The sequence below is a fragment of the Suncus etruscus genome, chromosome 7 (assembly GCF_024139225.1).
Source record: "Suncus etruscus isolate mSunEtr1 chromosome 7, mSunEtr1.pri.cur, whole genome shotgun sequence".
In the NCBI taxonomy this organism is placed as follows: domain Eukaryota; kingdom Metazoa; phylum Chordata; class Mammalia; order Eulipotyphla; family Soricidae; genus Suncus; species Suncus etruscus.
In genome coordinates, this window is record NC_064854.1 from 101,580,677 (window position 1) to 101,597,351 (window position 16,675).

Below are 16,675 nucleotides of genomic sequence, written 5' to 3' on the forward strand. Positions count from 1 at the left end.
GTGTCAGTTTCACCCTCCTTCCCGCGGCCGCCGGCCCAGAGGCCCCGCGGGCGGGCCAGGGGCCAGCTGCGAGAGGGGGGCAAAGGCGGGAGCGAGATCGGAGACCCAGAGAGAGTCGCGCGCGCGGGGGGTCAAAGGGTGAAGCTCAATTAGAGATCCCCCCCTCCTCAAAAAAAAAAAAAAAAAAAAAAAAAAGCGGGGTTTCACCTGCCGCGCTGAAGGCAGGTTGGTGCGGGGGGGGGGGGGGGAGCCGGCCGCGCGGAGCCCATTGTGTTGGGGCGCGGCGAGGCGCGGCGCGGCGCGGGGTGTTTAGAGGCGGGTTGTGATTGGTGGAGCAGGGCGGGGCGGGTGGGCGCGGCGGCGCGTCTGTCAGCTCCGGAGTCGGCCCGAGCGCCCCTGCCCGCCTGCCTGCCTGCCTGCCTGCCTGTGTGCGTGCGAGTCCGCCCGCCCGCACGCCCAGGCCGCCCCGGATCACCCCAACCCCTACCCCGACCCCCCCAACACTCACACGCTCAAGCCCGGCCTCCTACGCGGGGCGTCCCGAGACGGGAAGCTCCGTGCGCCTGCCTGCTGCTGGTGGCGGCTACATGGAGAGTGTCAGGTTGGTCCCTGCGATGGATCTGGGATTGCTGCTGCTGCTTGCTGGCTTGGCTTGGCTTCGCTTCGCTTTGCAATCTTGCTTGCCTGCCCCCCGGGTTGGGATTGGGATTGGGATTGGGGGGCCTTGCTCTGAAGGGATGGGGGGACATGCCAGCTGAGGCGCCTTGAAGGGGGTTTGGAAGTTGAGGCGCTTTTTTTTTTTTTTTTTGCTGGGACCATCCACGCTGTGCACCCAACTTGGGTGGGAGTTGCTTTGCATTTTTTGGGGGGTTGAGGCAGGCGGGGAAGGAGTTGGTGAAAGGTGCTGGGGAAGGAAGCTTGCTGCAGTGCAGGCCTGTGGAAGGAGGGAGAGCTTGCTTTTCTTTTTTCTTTTGGCCTTTTCTCTTTCCCTTCTTTGATTTTTTAAAAATGTTCATGGGTGGGGTGTAGTTGAGAGTTGGAGGAAGTCTTGCTTCTCTCTCTCTCTCTCTCTCTCTCTCTCTCTCTCTCTCTCTCTCTCTCTCTCTCTCATTATTTTGGGCTAGCCTGGCTTCCTTCCCACAGCCACTTTGGCGAAGCCCTCTCTCCCTCCCTCTCTCACTTTATTTTTCTTCTTTCTGGGAGGACGTGGGATCTAGGTCACTTTTTGCGGGGAAGCGTGTGAAAAACCTACCTACCTACCTACCTACCTACCTACCTACCTACCTACCTACCTACCTACCTACCTACCTACCTACCTACCTACCTACCTACCTACCTACCTACCTACCTACAAGGAGCTTCCCTGGCGGCTCCGTGGAAGCCGCGTGGATGTTTCTTGGCTTCTGGTTAGTTGCTTGCTGGCTATATTCGTCGTCGGAGCTATTTTCAGCCGAGCAGTTTAGATTCAGAAGAGTTCACACACTGTTAAAAGGGGGGGGGGAGAAGCCGGGGTGCAGGGGAGGAGTAGGGGAGATAAAGGCCCCCCTCTGCCACTGGATCCGGCGGGTGGCATGGGGGGGCACTTCGCTGGCAGGTCTGGGAGTCTGGGTTCCAAAGGTGCTTGTTCCAGGGTGCGTGTTTGTGTGTTTAAAACTCGCGACTGACTGTGGATTTGTCACCGGGTCCTCTCTCTCTCGAGGTAGCTAACTTCATCTGTCACCACGGCCTGAAAAGATGGGCAGCAGAAGGGGGGACCCCCCCCCCTTCCCCGCCCCATGCAAAGCCAAGTGACTGGATGGGAAAGGAGGGGATCTATCTTTAGGAAGTGGGTGGTAAAGTTTTAGAGCAAAGTACGCACAAACTCTTCCTCTTTGGTGTTAACTCCTTCACGGCCTGCCAGCCAGACTAATAAGATATCTGAGCTTTTTTTTTTTTTTTTTTTTATATTCTTGTCCACGCAGACCAAATGTTCTAATCAAGCCCATTTAAAAATGCAAATCGCCTAATTTCCATAGATTCCAACATTCTGAAAATGACACATTTGGGGGGGGGGAATTAAGCCTGATAACAGGAAATCTGAATCATGCTATCAATGACTAATCTGCTTAAGGAGACAAAAGTTACATTTATTTTATCATTAGGAAGTCAGAGTTAAAGAAGGCATGGGGGGATAAGTTTAAAGCAAGTAAGTTGTTTTACTTATTTATTTTTTTTACAGAGAGCCTGCATTGCCTTTGTTGTTTGTTTGTAATAGACTTTCAAGAGGACTGTGTATATGAAACTAAGGTGGTTGAGAGCTAAAACTATTCTAAGCTAGCGTGTCATTGTCAAAGACCTCAAGCGTGATAACACTGAAGAAGGTAGTGCAGGATTTGATGTGTTGTTGTTATTGTTTTATAAAAGAATGGAAGCTTTCTCCAGTGTTACGATTCATCACTATCTAAATGGAATGAGGACAGTAGCAGAGTCTACTAATTGATACCCTTCGCATACGTGAGAAAAGGTCTCCTTCTATTTATATGATTCATGGTAGCTGCCTGACACATTTCAGTGAAAAGTGTGTAAAAATGAAACCAAAATACAGACTGCCTACCCAGAGACATTGGCTGACTTACTCTGCGATGTGATAGAGCTGAACTGAAAACGGATTGGGCTGACACTTGATAATCAAAGTTGATTTATTGTTCATTAGTACTGCATTAGCCCTTTCAGGCAAGACAGTTATTTGTGTAGTGGCCTGTCAAGAGGAGACTGCAAGCACCTGTCATTTCTAAGGCAAGAGATAAGCAACCCAATATTAAGGCGATGCAAATAAAAATACCCTACACTAGGTAAAGGAGCACGCCATCATAAATTTTTCTTTTTCTTTTTTTTTTTAAAGTAAATCAATAAATAGTATTACTCTAGAAAAAGAAATCTAGTAAAGATAAAATTGTTAACCCTAAAGATTGATTATTTATAGAATGAAAGTAATGGGGTTTTGTGTTCTCCTATTTGCCCTAAAGAAATTCCCCCCTTTTCTACTCATCTGACCAAACTTAATCAGGTAAGGAAACAAGCATAACATGTCACTTATTGAATCTGAATAATTTCAGGAAGGTAGGTCTCTTTCCATTTGTGTTGTTTTTAAACAAACAAATTTCATTAAATGAAACTCTTCTTAAACCAGGGGCTGATGATATGAAAATGTGATGACATCATAGCTAAGCTATGATAATGTCAGATAATAATGTCAAGTGCATTTTCTGCAGTATGTTTCACTCTCGATTTTTTTTTCTTCCTTCCCTGGAAGGGAATGATCTCATGACATAGAATAGAAAACAACCTAAGTGTCAAAAGAAAAATCAGTGAACTTTTGTCTTCAGTCATAGAAATGAGGACTTACTCATGTTTTTCCAGAGGATAGAATGGAAACATTCTGCATGAGAATATGTAGTATATTGTCTTCTCTGGATTTTCATTTGACAGGGATTTTAGAGGCTGTGATCTTAATTAAATCTCAACTAGCTGAAATAATGCATCTAAAGTCGTGCAGTTTTGCAAAACCTTGCTCATTTGATAAATGATAAATCACCAGAAAGCTTACGATAGGAATGGTTGACTTGATGTTTCTGTTTGTTTGTTTGCACTTAGATGTACCTGAGAAACAAAACCCTCAGCAGCCCTGCCCTGTATTTGCACACTGTCAGGAACTGTCATATGAAAGATAAACTCTTTCATGACACTCACCAGTTCTGCAACTTTTCAGCCAACCTCACGAAATTAAAAGATACAGTCATATTAAAATCCAGATTAATTAAAAGAAATGAAATTTCAGATTTATGCTGTCTAATGTAGCAGAAGTGTGTGTGATTTACTGTTTCTGATAACGATCAGGAGAGAGAATATTGTCATCAATTTCTCAGGTGGAATGAAAGTTAAATTGGAAAGAAGAGAGGGTTCGACAAATTAATTTTATTATGTGGTTCAGTTGTAGGTGGATATCACCAAAGAGAAACTTAAAACTATGCTTTTGTGTGGCTGAGCAGATGGCAGTAGCCAGTTAAAGGCCACTCCAGGTAGCTCTGTGTGATTTGTAAGCAAAGGATAAGGCAGCAACAGTTGACCATGACAGATTTGAGTAAATAAATTCATACATTGAGGCTCTATGTATTTTGTGAATTAGATGACAAGGAGTTAAAATTGTTAAATAACGATTGACTGATGCAGGTTTACAAATTCTACAAGTCCTATAAATACTGGTTTATTTACCTTTAGTGCTTCTTAAGCAGAGTTTTTAACTGCTGTGTTTATTAGCTTCTGTATTTGCTCTCATAGCAGCAGGTATATACACATAAAAATCGAGAAGAGCTATCTTGTACTGCTTATATTGAATCTACATGTATATATTTTGGTACATAAGAATCTTAGCAGCATTGAAGCTATTTGCTGAGGAGCTGTAGATCTCTTGTGCTAAAGAGGTATACTTGTGTGACTCAATTTGGGAGATAGTCTTAACTCTCTAAGCTAAATTTGTTTTGTGTTGATAAAATTTGTTTTTGTTTTTTTTGAATATGTCTGGATATTCATTTTAGTCATTTTCGTGGAGTACTTTCTTCATAACTCCCACTATTCATTCATCTTTATTTCCTTTCATTAAAATAGAAAAAGTGAAAAGAAAATTCAGCTCTCTTGGTGCTAAGCAGTCTTTTGCAGATTGGGGGAACTTGAATTATTCGGGAGTGTTAACTGCACATCTATATTAGGGTTTAGGAAAATCTTCGGAGTGCCTCTGCTAATCTGGCAATTGTTTGAAAAGAAATTAATTTAGAATGAGAGAAATGGATGTCAAACACTTACATTTTGCCTCATTTTCAAATACAGTTCAAAGAAAACTAATCAATAAAAATGCAATCAAAATATTATGGTGCACTTTTTAAGAATACCTTGATATGCTTTAATTTTAAAGCTTTATCTTACCCTTAAATCTTAAAACATTATTGTTCAAATAACTGAGAACAAGGTATATCAACAACATCAAAAAGGTCGGCTTCTGTGATTTCTCAAGGGCTTGTTATTTTGTACTTCCCAATTCTATTTGATGTCTTGACAAAACAAGATGACACAGGGGAGAATACATTAAATTTTGATTTTTTTTTTTTAATCTAACCTGTTACAGTTGTGGCAGCTTAATTTCTTTTACTTTTTCCTCAAGATGGCTTTTTGTACAATTACTCTAATTGTCACACCACTTCATGAGGCGGGTCCTTATGGGTTTCTCATTGTCCTTGATTTTAGTGACACATTTGAACATATTTTGACCTTTCACGTGCAGGGAGCTTTTGGTTGGGCTTTGGCTTCATTAGCAAGAAATCAGTGAATGGTGAGATTGTCAAAGAAGCAACTTATGTTTTCTCATTAGAATCTCATTTGCGCCCTTTAGCTTAACTGTGATGTAGAAGGTAAAGGTGTTGGAAATAGGCTTGAGAAACTGCGTAATTTGAGAAACTTAAGTTGTAGTTCTTTAAACAATAAAAAATGATGATTGCACCCCCGAAAAGGTCTTTTAAAACTTTGAAGTGATCTAATTTTGGCCTACCTGCAAGTTTGAATCCAGCTTTAAATTTTTCTCTTTTCCCCCACCTGCTTCCCCAAATATCTTCATGATATATAAAATAATATACATGTTTGCACATATCCATCTTACTATATTCTCTGTGCTGGTTCAAGCATCACAAAAGCAGAATTCCAAAAACATTTGGGCAAAAGATCATCAGTTTATATTTGTTTAATAGTAACCATTGAGCCACAACTATATCTACAAGCTATATTTTCTTTATTCTACTTGTGTATGACTTAGATAGGACTGTTAGAGTTGCTATCTTTGACACTGTTTTTGAATGTTGCTTCAGTTTAATAGAATTCATTTTAGCGGGGTCTCTTCTTTTTATCTCAAGAGCTAAAGATCTGTGAACAGATTATTTCTGAGGTTCCTTTTTATCTGCAGCATTTTGAAACATTTTTGTTGTCATTGTTACTAGAGAATGCTTTAGCAGGTTGGATTCACATGTATTAAACTGTTTTCCATCCTTCCTACTGGAGAAACTGATTGAGAAAGGAAAGAGGAAGCTGTTGTTGTTTTTTAATTTAAATGATAGTAATAACGATAGTTGCTAGGTTGAAAAGATCCATGCTTATTGGGTGATTATTTTCATGTGTAGTTCTATTGTTTCCTGTATTTAACAGTCACTAATGGGAGAAGTGATTTAATTTATGTAAACTTTACATTTTTATGCAAATGAAGCTGATATTTATTAGAGCTAAAACAATTATGCTGGCACTTAGTGGATTAACCTTGTGTGCATGGGAAATGTTGGAGGAAAGCAGTTGAGACTCTACTAATGCCTGTGCTGTAAACAAATATGAATTTATGCCACTTTTTCCAATTTAAAGACAAAAGAAGAGCTGGTAGAGCTTTGCTAGAGATTGATTATTAGGCTTGATAACCTGAAATAACTAGTGATTGGCAGTCAAGTCTCGGTCATACAATTCTTCCTAAAAGAAAGATAGCCCTTTTTGATAGAATGTAATAAACAAAATGATAAAAAATGAAATGCTAATTGCATTTTAAAGAGGTCTTTTTTCCCCTTAAATTTTAATAGGTGGTTGTATTGTTACTGAGAGAACAGTTATGCTAATGACGGACTACTTAGATGATTTTGCATTAATATAATAACCATTACCTGCCTTAATGCTTTGTACAGTATTGTGGCAAAATAGCTAAGTCTAAAAGAGTTATACAAAAAGAAGAATTCCATAATGAAGCAGAATTATACTTTCCACATGAATAGCATGCTTTTTTTTAAAAAAATTGAGGACGAAATATTATGTCAGAAATGTACTTTCTTTCCTTTATGATACAGCTACCTTGCTTGGTTTTGTGTGTGTGTGTGTGTGTGTGTGTGTGTGTGTGTGTGTGTGTGTGTGTGTGTGTGTGTGTGTCTGTCTGTGTTGGGGAAATTACTTGGGGAAATAGGAGCTTTTCAACTTTTCTGTTTGCCAATATATCACTTGTATCCATTGACTTAATAAGGATAAATAAATTGTGTTTGGTAGACAAGGGCAGTGGCAAAGGTGTTCTTTTAGACAGGCTCACTTCCCTGTGGTCATAGAAAATTCGACTTAGTTCTTTTTATCCCTTTTTTATGAAGCCATTTTTGTTTTGTGGTGATATTCTGGAGCCCTCTAATTTAATATTTTGCTTTTATTATTTGCTGAACTAGGTTGTACTGTCTAACTTAGTTATCTAAACAGAGCCTAAAGTTTAGAAGGGACCTGAGCTTTCTGGGACACACACATGCTGAACAACCAGAGCTTAAAAATAGTTTTCAAATGATCAATCCAGATGAATAGATTATTTTAATGAAGCAGTATTCACATTTTTCTTTACTATTATTATTTCTAGTCATTATGAGAAGATGTTGATGTATTCAAACTTACGCCTATTTATCCCAGGCAGTATTTACTTGTGGCTAATGTGAGTGTAAACCAAAGAGATAGAAAAAAATGATAACGTGATTTTCAGTATTTATATTGTGTCATCCCCCCCTCCCACCCAATTCCTCCAATTGTCTCTGAGATTAGAAGTATTGTTTCTATGAGTGTTTATATTTGTTTGTTTGTTTCTTTATACCCTCCCCCCCTTCCTATCACCTACCTTTCCCTGATGGGAATAAAAGAAAAGAAAAAGCTTATTACTTTACTAGCCTTCTGGTGTTCGGTTGACAGAATCATTTTGAAGTGAAAACGCTGGATAGAGTTTTAACAGCACTTGTTAGTGCTAACAAAATTCCCCAGTGGCTGGTAGCGAGGCAGCAGCAGGCCTGTACCAGCAGTGGAATGATGGCCCAAGCACAGCTGTATTTCTGCCATTTTGGCTGGCTTGTGTGCACCTGGGCCGGGCCACACCCAAGTGGTTGCAGTCAACAGGGTATCGTGCGCGTGTGTTTTTTTAAATTCACGATTTCCTCTTCAAACTCAACTGAAAGAGTGTTAACTCTGTCTCTGTGTGTGTTTAAATGCAGTTTTTTTTTTTTTATGCTAGCATTCTTTAAATGTCTGCCAGAAGTTTAATTTGAATTTCTGATCCCTGAAGGCAGCTAGACAGAATCATTCTAGTTCTTCATAAATTGCCTTCTATGATTCATTGTTAACTCATAAAACATGCTCATTTCTATATAGTCAAACAGTTAAGGTAGTTACAGCATCGAGGATATAATTTTTTTTGGCATTATATTTAAATTGTCATTGGAGAAAAATCAGAAATTAGTTTGAACTCCCAGTTAAGGCATGAGCCCTGTAGCACACAAAACAAGAATGAATGTTTTTTTTTATCTCAAGGGTAAGGTAGATGGCAGAGAAGCAAGGGTGGATTGGGACGGGGGGGGGGGGAGTTTGGTTTTCACTGAATACTCTCAAATAGGGGACCATAAATACTAGAGTGCTGTAGTTAAAAACTCACATGACTGTTTTAAATACTATTGATTTAAACCACTGGCTAGATTTTATGAATCAAAGTGTAATTTCCAAGCTTTGGCTATATTTCTCAATGCTAAAGCATTCTCTCTTGTGTGCCTTTAGCCGCTTTCCAGACATTCAACACAGGATTAAATGATAGTAGTTACAGTGATCAATAGGTTAAGACCAGTACAATCACTCTTGCCGCTAATGACCTCAGTAGTAATGGGCAATAAAGTGTGGGCTATAATAGCCTCTCCCTGGTACTGCATGCCCTTTGATTCTTAGTATTAGTAGGGACTAGCTACATGAAAAAGTTGGATGTTGGGAGTTAAGGGAGTGGATATGCAGGCTATAATTCTTTACTATTTAAGGCCTTATACTGTTCTCAGAATTTTTTTTTTCTCCATACTGGTTTCTCATCCATTTGGAGATGTTTGCTAAAGCTTTCCATAATCTATCTTTATGACATGCTGAAGCAGAAACTTTGGGGGGAACTCTTGGTTTTATTACTTTTATAAATTAGCTCTAGCTCACTCAGAAACTCCAAGCTAACAAGTGTGAAAATGTGGTCTCAGAATGTAAAAGCCAAGTCAGTGGGTGGAGAGTGGATAGTCTCTGTTGATATTTTTTTTCCACGAAGCCCCTCCTCAGGCTGCTATAGTGCAACTCTTGCCTCCTTTCCTCCTTTCACTGTGTCTGTTGCCGTTTAATTCTCATCGGCACCTTCGTCCTCGTGTCTAAGTGGAAGAGAAGGGAGACTCATTCATTTTGCTGTTGTAAAACATGGCAGTGGGCACATGGCTGCCCTGGGTTCAGTCCTCAATACCTCACATAGTTCCCTGACCACCTCCAGAAATGATCTTTGGCTGGTCTGATGGCAGTAGTTTATCAGAACTTATTAATGTTAGTATCACAAAAGTTGCCATATAACCCCTCTACTGCTCAATTTAACTGGCTTAAAAAAAGAAAAAAAAAAAAGATCCCTGAGCACAGAGCCAGGAGTAAGCTCTGAGCACTGCTGTATGTGGCTCTGAAAAGCAAAAATAACAGAAACAAGTCAAAAAACAGTGGTGATAGGGAGAGGAAAAAAAGAATAAGGTCAGGAAAGGGAGTGTTCGCTTATTGACCTGTATGGAAGAGCTTAAGAATGACTCCTGAGGGGCCGGCGAGGTGGCGCTAGAGGTAAGGTGTCTGCCTTGTAAGCGCTAGCCAAGGAAAGGACCACGGTTCGATCCCCCGGCGTCCCATATGGTCCCCCCAAGCCAGGGGCAATTTCTGAGCGCGTAGCCAGGAGTAACCCCTGAGCATCTAACGGGTGTGGCCTAAAAAAACCAAAAAAAAAAAAAAAGAATGACTCCTGTATATCACTTCTTTCCTAGACAGACCCTTCCCCTTTTCTATTGACAGTCAAGAGATCATGATAATTTCTCATTAAAGAAGCCGCATAGATCTACCAAAAGTTTAATAATTAAAAAAAAAAAGAACACTTTTATGATAGACTTTTTTTGAAAATAGATTTTATTGACGTTTAATTCATTCACATAAACTAAAATGTCCTGACTGAGAGTATATAGTTGAAAGAGTTCTGGGAATTTTGCGTCTCTATGACCATCACCCCAATCAAGACAATAGGCCTTTCCTGTCACCCCTGAAAGTTTGCTTGCACACTTTTGTAGCCTAGCTTAGAATTTTCCGCGTTCTTGTAAGAATTATGACCAAGGCATTACTCTCTGATGATTTCTGTTATAACACTGTTAATTTTATGTACATCACCAGTTCAGATCTTACACCACCCTATTCCTGTCTGTTTTCCTGTTCATCACCATCAGAAATTTGGCTCACGAATATTTATGTTGTACATCATCCAAGAAACGCAGAGGGAAAAAGAAACCTTAAACATGGTTCTTTTGTTTGCTTAATCAAACCTCCCTGTGTGATGATGCAACTCTCAAGGAAAAGTAAACTTCTATTGTGATATGTTGGCTTCAGCAGCTCAGAAGACAGTGATTGGCACCCAATACATATTTAAAAATTCAAAAAGTTTTTTCTATTTGAAAGACTAATTGGAATTAAATTTTTAGATGTTAGATGTTTTGATAATGTCTTCCCAGTGTTTGCCCTAGACTGAATGCAAGTTCACTTTTCTAATCACTGGTGATATTTCGTGCTGTGAAGTATTTTTTTAAAGGATAATTTATCCATTCATATACATCTGTCCCTTCTTGCATATAAAAAAATATTCAGACATCCCCATCTGTTTTAAATTACAGAGTATCTATATCTAGACTAAGGAGGACCTGCAATAGGGAGAAATCATTGATGACCTTTCAGAGTTGGGTTAATGAAATTTTTTGAATGTGCTAGCTAGTGTTTCCCAAACAATGTGAAAGTTGGATATAAACATACCCCCCCCCCAAATATGCTCACAACAACAATGGAAGATGTTCACTGTACATGAATCTGACCTTCAGGAGCCATTTTTAGTTCATCAAAATTAGTGATGCTGAGAAGTCGGGACATCAGTGCATAATGACTGTGAAATTAGGAATGAGAGCTCACTATGCAAATGACAGGACAAATCATGTGAAAAAGTCAAGATAAACTGCATATTAAGACATTATGTTACATAAAATTAATACTGCATTTCTCCTTTTGCTTACTGCTCCCTGGAAGATTTTTTAATTCTTTTATCTTCTAATCAGCTATTGTCTGCCAGAGTTTTTTTTTTAAGTGGCACACAGGCAAAGTGCAAAACATGTTATTACCTTTTATTGTAATACATGAGATGACAGCAGATCCTTTTTTTAACAAAGTATATCCTTTACTGCTTCTAGCTTCTTGCTGTCACATGTTTGATTAGAAACCAAAGAAAAGTAAGATGCTTAAATACTACTGTTAGAAGACATACAGGTTTTGTCTTTTCTTTCATTGTTTTTTTTTTTTCTTTCCTTATCTCTTTCTTTGTGGGGGGGGTTTCATGAAATAGTCTTCTTGTATTACTGGGACTGACAAAATGGTTCTCATGTAGTCTGCAAATTAAACACAAGTGCAGTGATTATTTTGAATAGCTAAATTACATTCTAGAAAGCTCGCAGAATTCATAGCATTGTCATTAGGTATCCGCTTGAATACAATTTGTGTAACCTTGGCCAAGACAGCCTGTCATTTTAATGTCAGTGTTTTATCTGAACAAGACATCATCCTTTCAGATACAGTGTGCAGGTTCCTTGCAAAGATGCCCGTGCAGAAACGTGTTAACAGTTGCAAATATGAAATGCTATCAAGTTCATCACTGTAGCTGTTTGTCACTGAAATGTCATGGAAAGCGGCTTTTAATGGTATCACACCATAATATGAAAGAATGTGATGACAATCTGTATGCTAGGTGAATAAAGAAAAGGTAAAAGGCGATCAGAGGGCTGGTCTGTGCTTAAGTTCAGAAAGTATTGCTCAAGGTTTCAGTACCCACAGATTTGAATGTTCATTGATTGTTCTGAAAAAATCCACCATCCTCAGAGGGAAGTAGATCATATTAGCTCTAGCTGTAGATTGATTTGGTTCTCAATCTCCTTCTTCCCTAAAACCAAATGCACACTAGGGTTACTTCCTGTACCTTTTCTTTTGACCCAAAGACTCATTCTAATTAATAAGAAATTGAGATCAGCTCTGTTCTAACTAATCTTTAGGGTGATTTTAGTGCATGTACTCCTTGTGTGTGTGGTGTGTTTTTTTTTTTTTTTTTTTAAAGCTTGGCACATTTCTCAAGTACCTGTCAGTGCTGCTGGGTTTCTTTTCTTTTTCTTCACTGAAAACAAGTTTCATATAAGGCTAAACGGGATTTGTTGTCAGCACCCCTCTTGCTGACGCAGACTAGTGATAGTCTGTGAGACCTGGAAGACTTGAGTGCTATGTGCCTGCAATTTCCTCTGCTTCCTACTAATCCTTCCTTATTGTACTAGGTTCCCGTGTCAGTGGCTATGATGACACCTCAAGTTATCACTCCCCCAGCAAATGCAGCAGATCCTCCAGCAACAAGTGCTGAGCCCTCAGCAACTCCAGGTTCTCCTTCAAGCAGCAGCAAGCCCTCATGCTTCAACAGGTAATTGTCCTTGTTCCTCCTGGAGCTCCATCCACCCAGGGCATTTCGAAAATGCCATGACATTCAAGATTCTTCTGCTACCAAAACTGCATCTTCTCTCATTGAAAAATAAGCAGAGCAGGATAGGTAGGGGTTCAGAGACCCAGATCTTCCCTGAATAATCAGTGGCATTTGTAATTGTGGATCTCCCTACCCCAGTAACCAGGTTTGGGGACCTGTAGAGATCCTGATGGGACTAGGAGATTAGGGGGCTGTAATTTGGACTTGCGTAGAAATAAGATCTTTTAGGCTTATGTGGCTTTATGGCTCTTTTATTTGGTAATGCCCCGAGGCTTCTAAATGGCATTGAATCAAAGCAAAATGGGGCACACATTGGGGGAGCAGGTTTAAATATGACAGCTCTTTAAGTCTCTCAATTGAACTCGAAGCTCATAGAATTTTTCTCTTCAATCTGAAGAAACATTTTGGAGTCAGTTAATTTTTAAAGGTTGCAGAGTTTGACTTTCTTTTATGTCTCCTGAGGTTAAAATAAACTTCTTGCCCATTATTGTGCCATGGGGAAATTATATTCAAACTATGAACGGACCCGTGAGCAGAAAGAGATTCAGTGCTGCAGTGAGGGGAGTTGTTGGGGTGAGGTGGTTGTGGGACATGCTGCGGGCGGAAGCTCCCCACACACTATAGATACTTCCACAGAGCAGCCCTGCCCACTGCCCAGCCCTGTCACTTAGAAAGCCTATGCACGGCGCGGACCATGCAAGAGATGTGCCAGGCTCACAGCAAGGGCATTTGGGCTTTGTTGTACAATCAAAGGTCATTCCTTGCCTTATTTTAATTAGTTTGTTGTAGAAAATGGTATGTTTTTCATCAGTTCATTTTGGAGATTACTTTTCAAACAATAATGCCAAGAAGAGTCGGTATGCGTTGAATTTATTGCCGAGTTTCAAACTAAAGGTCAGGCCATTACAGATAAAAGGATGCTATTTTTCAAATCACAGTTTGTGTATGGCACTGAAAGGGACATGATTTGCCACTGCCCTCTGTTACTTACTACCCTCTCTTTCCTTTGTAGCAGCAGCTTCAAGAGTTTTATAAAAAACAACAGGAACAGTTGCAGCTTCAACTTTTACAACAACAACATGCTGGAAAACAGCCTAAAGAGGTACCGACAATACATATTTTACTTTCAAACCACAGGTCCCAGAGGACCATCTAGTGACTATTAAACTGTCATTCATCTTTTAAATGATTGCACAACTCAGCTGACTATCAGTTCTCGGCTTTCAGAATGAGAGTTATTGTTCTGTTTTCCCTTACATTTTTCTGGTTTCTATTTGCTGGCTGCCACATATTTTATAACCCACTGCAGGTATGCCTACCTTGTGTGGGCACTAGGAGGAGGGATAGTGAGCAGAACATTCGGAACCACTTGTGCCAACTGGTTTATCTGAGGGCTCCATACATTGGAGTAAAATTTTACTTGGGAAGCACTTTAAACTCCCTCTTCCTTTTCATCTCCTCTGAGTGCTTGGTTGTAAAGCAACCGTCTTGTCTTTTGTGAGATTGGAGAAACAAACAACGAGGTTAGAACAAGTCAGATAATCCATGGCTCTGTTTAGCATCTTTTTTTTACAAAGTTGAGCATGTCGTAAATGCTGAAGGTGTGCAGGGACCGCTGGAAGTCAGAGAAGACTCCAGCTTGGATGTTTGTTTTCCTGATGAACAAAATATCGCCTGCAATATCTTCACTGGGACATTGCTGTGTAAGAGTACAAGATATGCCACACCACTCAATTCATTGGCACTGTTTGCTCCATCAGTTGTAAGGTCTTCCCTTCCCATTTCATCTTCCACACATTTCCCTTTAGAGGAGACCCATCATCTAGCGAGTGTTTCATTTCATCTTCTTATCCCCTTTCCAAAATGAACCATTTTAACTTTCACCCGGTCAAATCTTTGGAACAACACAATTTATGGTTTGGTAACCAATTCACAGCAAAGACTTGCTTGGCCCTCAGCGGGGAGCCAGTGTTGTTAAGTTTGGAGCCTCAGCCAGGGGGTTGTCCATATGCCTGGGCTTCCCAGGAGCCCAATGCTGGGTAGAGCTCATTTTACACGCAGGGAATGACCCCAGCCCAGTCTCCTTGTGCTGCTCCTCCTTCAACACAAATTGGGCCCATTTTCCAATACCCTACCAAGTTGTCACCCTGGAGTCCTGTTTAGCAGCCTGGATCTAACCCCTGCAGAGTAGGGGCAGTTTGGGGGGGGGCGGAAGGAAGGAGGTGCTTTAATGAAATTGCTGACACAACCTTAAGTACAGTGGCACACTAGCTACTGGGTGCTGCTATTATAAAAAAGGGAACAGATTAAAAAGTGTCTAAAATGTAAATCTAAAGGACTAACAGTAATTAAAATGGAAATGGCACAGGGAGGGAAGGCATGTAATTGTGAGATATCACTGTGCAGAAGGCTCTCAGCTTTGTTTTGCTGGCTGTTTTTCTAATTCAGCAGGGCTTACTCATCAGTGGCAGTTCAATGCGCGTTAATGACTCCGGGATTGCAGGCATCACTCTGGACAAAGAAATGATTATTGTGCGGTCAAAAGAAGTTCAAAGACAAGAAGGGAATTTCAGTTTTTTTCCTTAGAGATCCACATTCAAGAGCATATAAATTAAGCCAAATGTTAAAAACCACAGTCTGAAAGCTGACTTCAAAGTCACAACTCTCTAATTAATGAACTGCGAGCTTCAGTTTGGACAAGTTGTGGTTTGATGCGCCCATAAATCAACATGACAGGCCTGTTTCACAGTCTCAGACAGTGCTTGTCATTGAGTCACATCAGATGTAAACACAGCAGAAAAAAGAAGGGATATGAAGGAGGTGCAATTGATCAACAGAATTGGTAAAAACCCACTTTTGAAGCACATTATGCATGATCACAGGAAATGGTTACAGCCTCAAGAGGTTTCCCCTTCTGCTGTTGCTTTTTTGAATCAGATTTCTAACAGCCTTCAAAAGGGAGAATAAGAATTATGGAGTTTCTCCCCTGTGGCTCTCAGGCAATAACCCCCTGTTGTTATTTTGTGCTTCTTTCTTTTCAAAGGCATCAAAATTTAGTTTTTTAAAGATCTTTAACTCTATATTTGAAGACAAACAAAAAAGGGCTGCCACTGTCATTCTTATCAGTTACCAGGGATTGTGTTTTTTCCTTTCTGTTGCCACTTCTTATTAACCTCTTATTTGGTCTGTTAGACATAGTTTGGAATGCACATCTGCATGCTGGGAGAACATGAAAGTTCAGATGAGCTCAGAGGGCAGATAAAGAAATGTGAAGGGGAAAGTTACACAGCAGAAGGAGGGATAAAAGTTAACTCTCCCAAATTGCTTCCCTCAGAAAAGGGGGGAGTAGGGTAGGGAAGCTCAACATACTAAGTGTAAGTGCTGGTGGTAGGTTCATTTGGTTGGGGAACAGGGAGAAAGGGAGGGAGGGAGGGAGGAAGGAAGAGGAGGAAGAGAGAAGAGAAGAAAGGGGAGAGAGAGGAAGAGAGAGAGAGAGAAGAAAAGAGAAAGAGAGAAGAAGAAGAGAGGAAAGAAGAGAGGAGGCTTGCCTGACTCAGGGGACTATGTTAAGGCTCAATAGTGTCCTTCCAGCATCTCCAGGAGGCTGAGTTTGCTGTGGGTCTTTGTGGTCCAAGAGATGCAGATGTGTGGCCTTAACCTCCATAGGGGTTGGTAGACCCCCAGGTCTCCTTGGATTCTAATCCACTGTATGTTCCCCCTGCCAGTGGAATTGGCAGAGACCTGTTGTAACAGTAGTGAAAAAATCCTTACTTTCCTGTGATAAGGGATAGTCTCCTGAAATTACCATGCAGGTGGTGGTCCTTTTGTACTAAAATGAAAGAGTCACATGGCAGCGATTTCATCATGTGGACTGGTGGTTAGGATTTTAACAAGGTTTGAACTTGGATGTTGACAGATGGAACAAGTATATTAATTTACTGAATCCCTAGTCATTCATTAGTGGCTCATAATTTTGAATCATCAGGTTCCCCTGCTCCCCCCCCCTCCCCTTTTTGA

General features: G+C 40.6%; 1 protein-coding gene across 1 annotated transcript in view; it reads left to right on the forward strand.

The window, feature by feature from the left end:
• FOXP1 (forkhead box P1) overlaps window positions 1–16,675 on the forward strand; it is a 282,687-nt gene that overhangs the window by 161,764 nt on the left and 104,248 nt on the right. Inside the window, 4 exon segments of the mRNA XM_049776850.1 lie at window positions 12,459–12,500; window positions 12,502–12,570; window positions 12,572–12,598; window positions 13,671–13,760. Of these exon segments, the coding sequence (XP_049632807.1) occupies window positions 12,459–12,500; window positions 12,502–12,570; window positions 12,572–12,598; window positions 13,671–13,760 (228 nt within the window).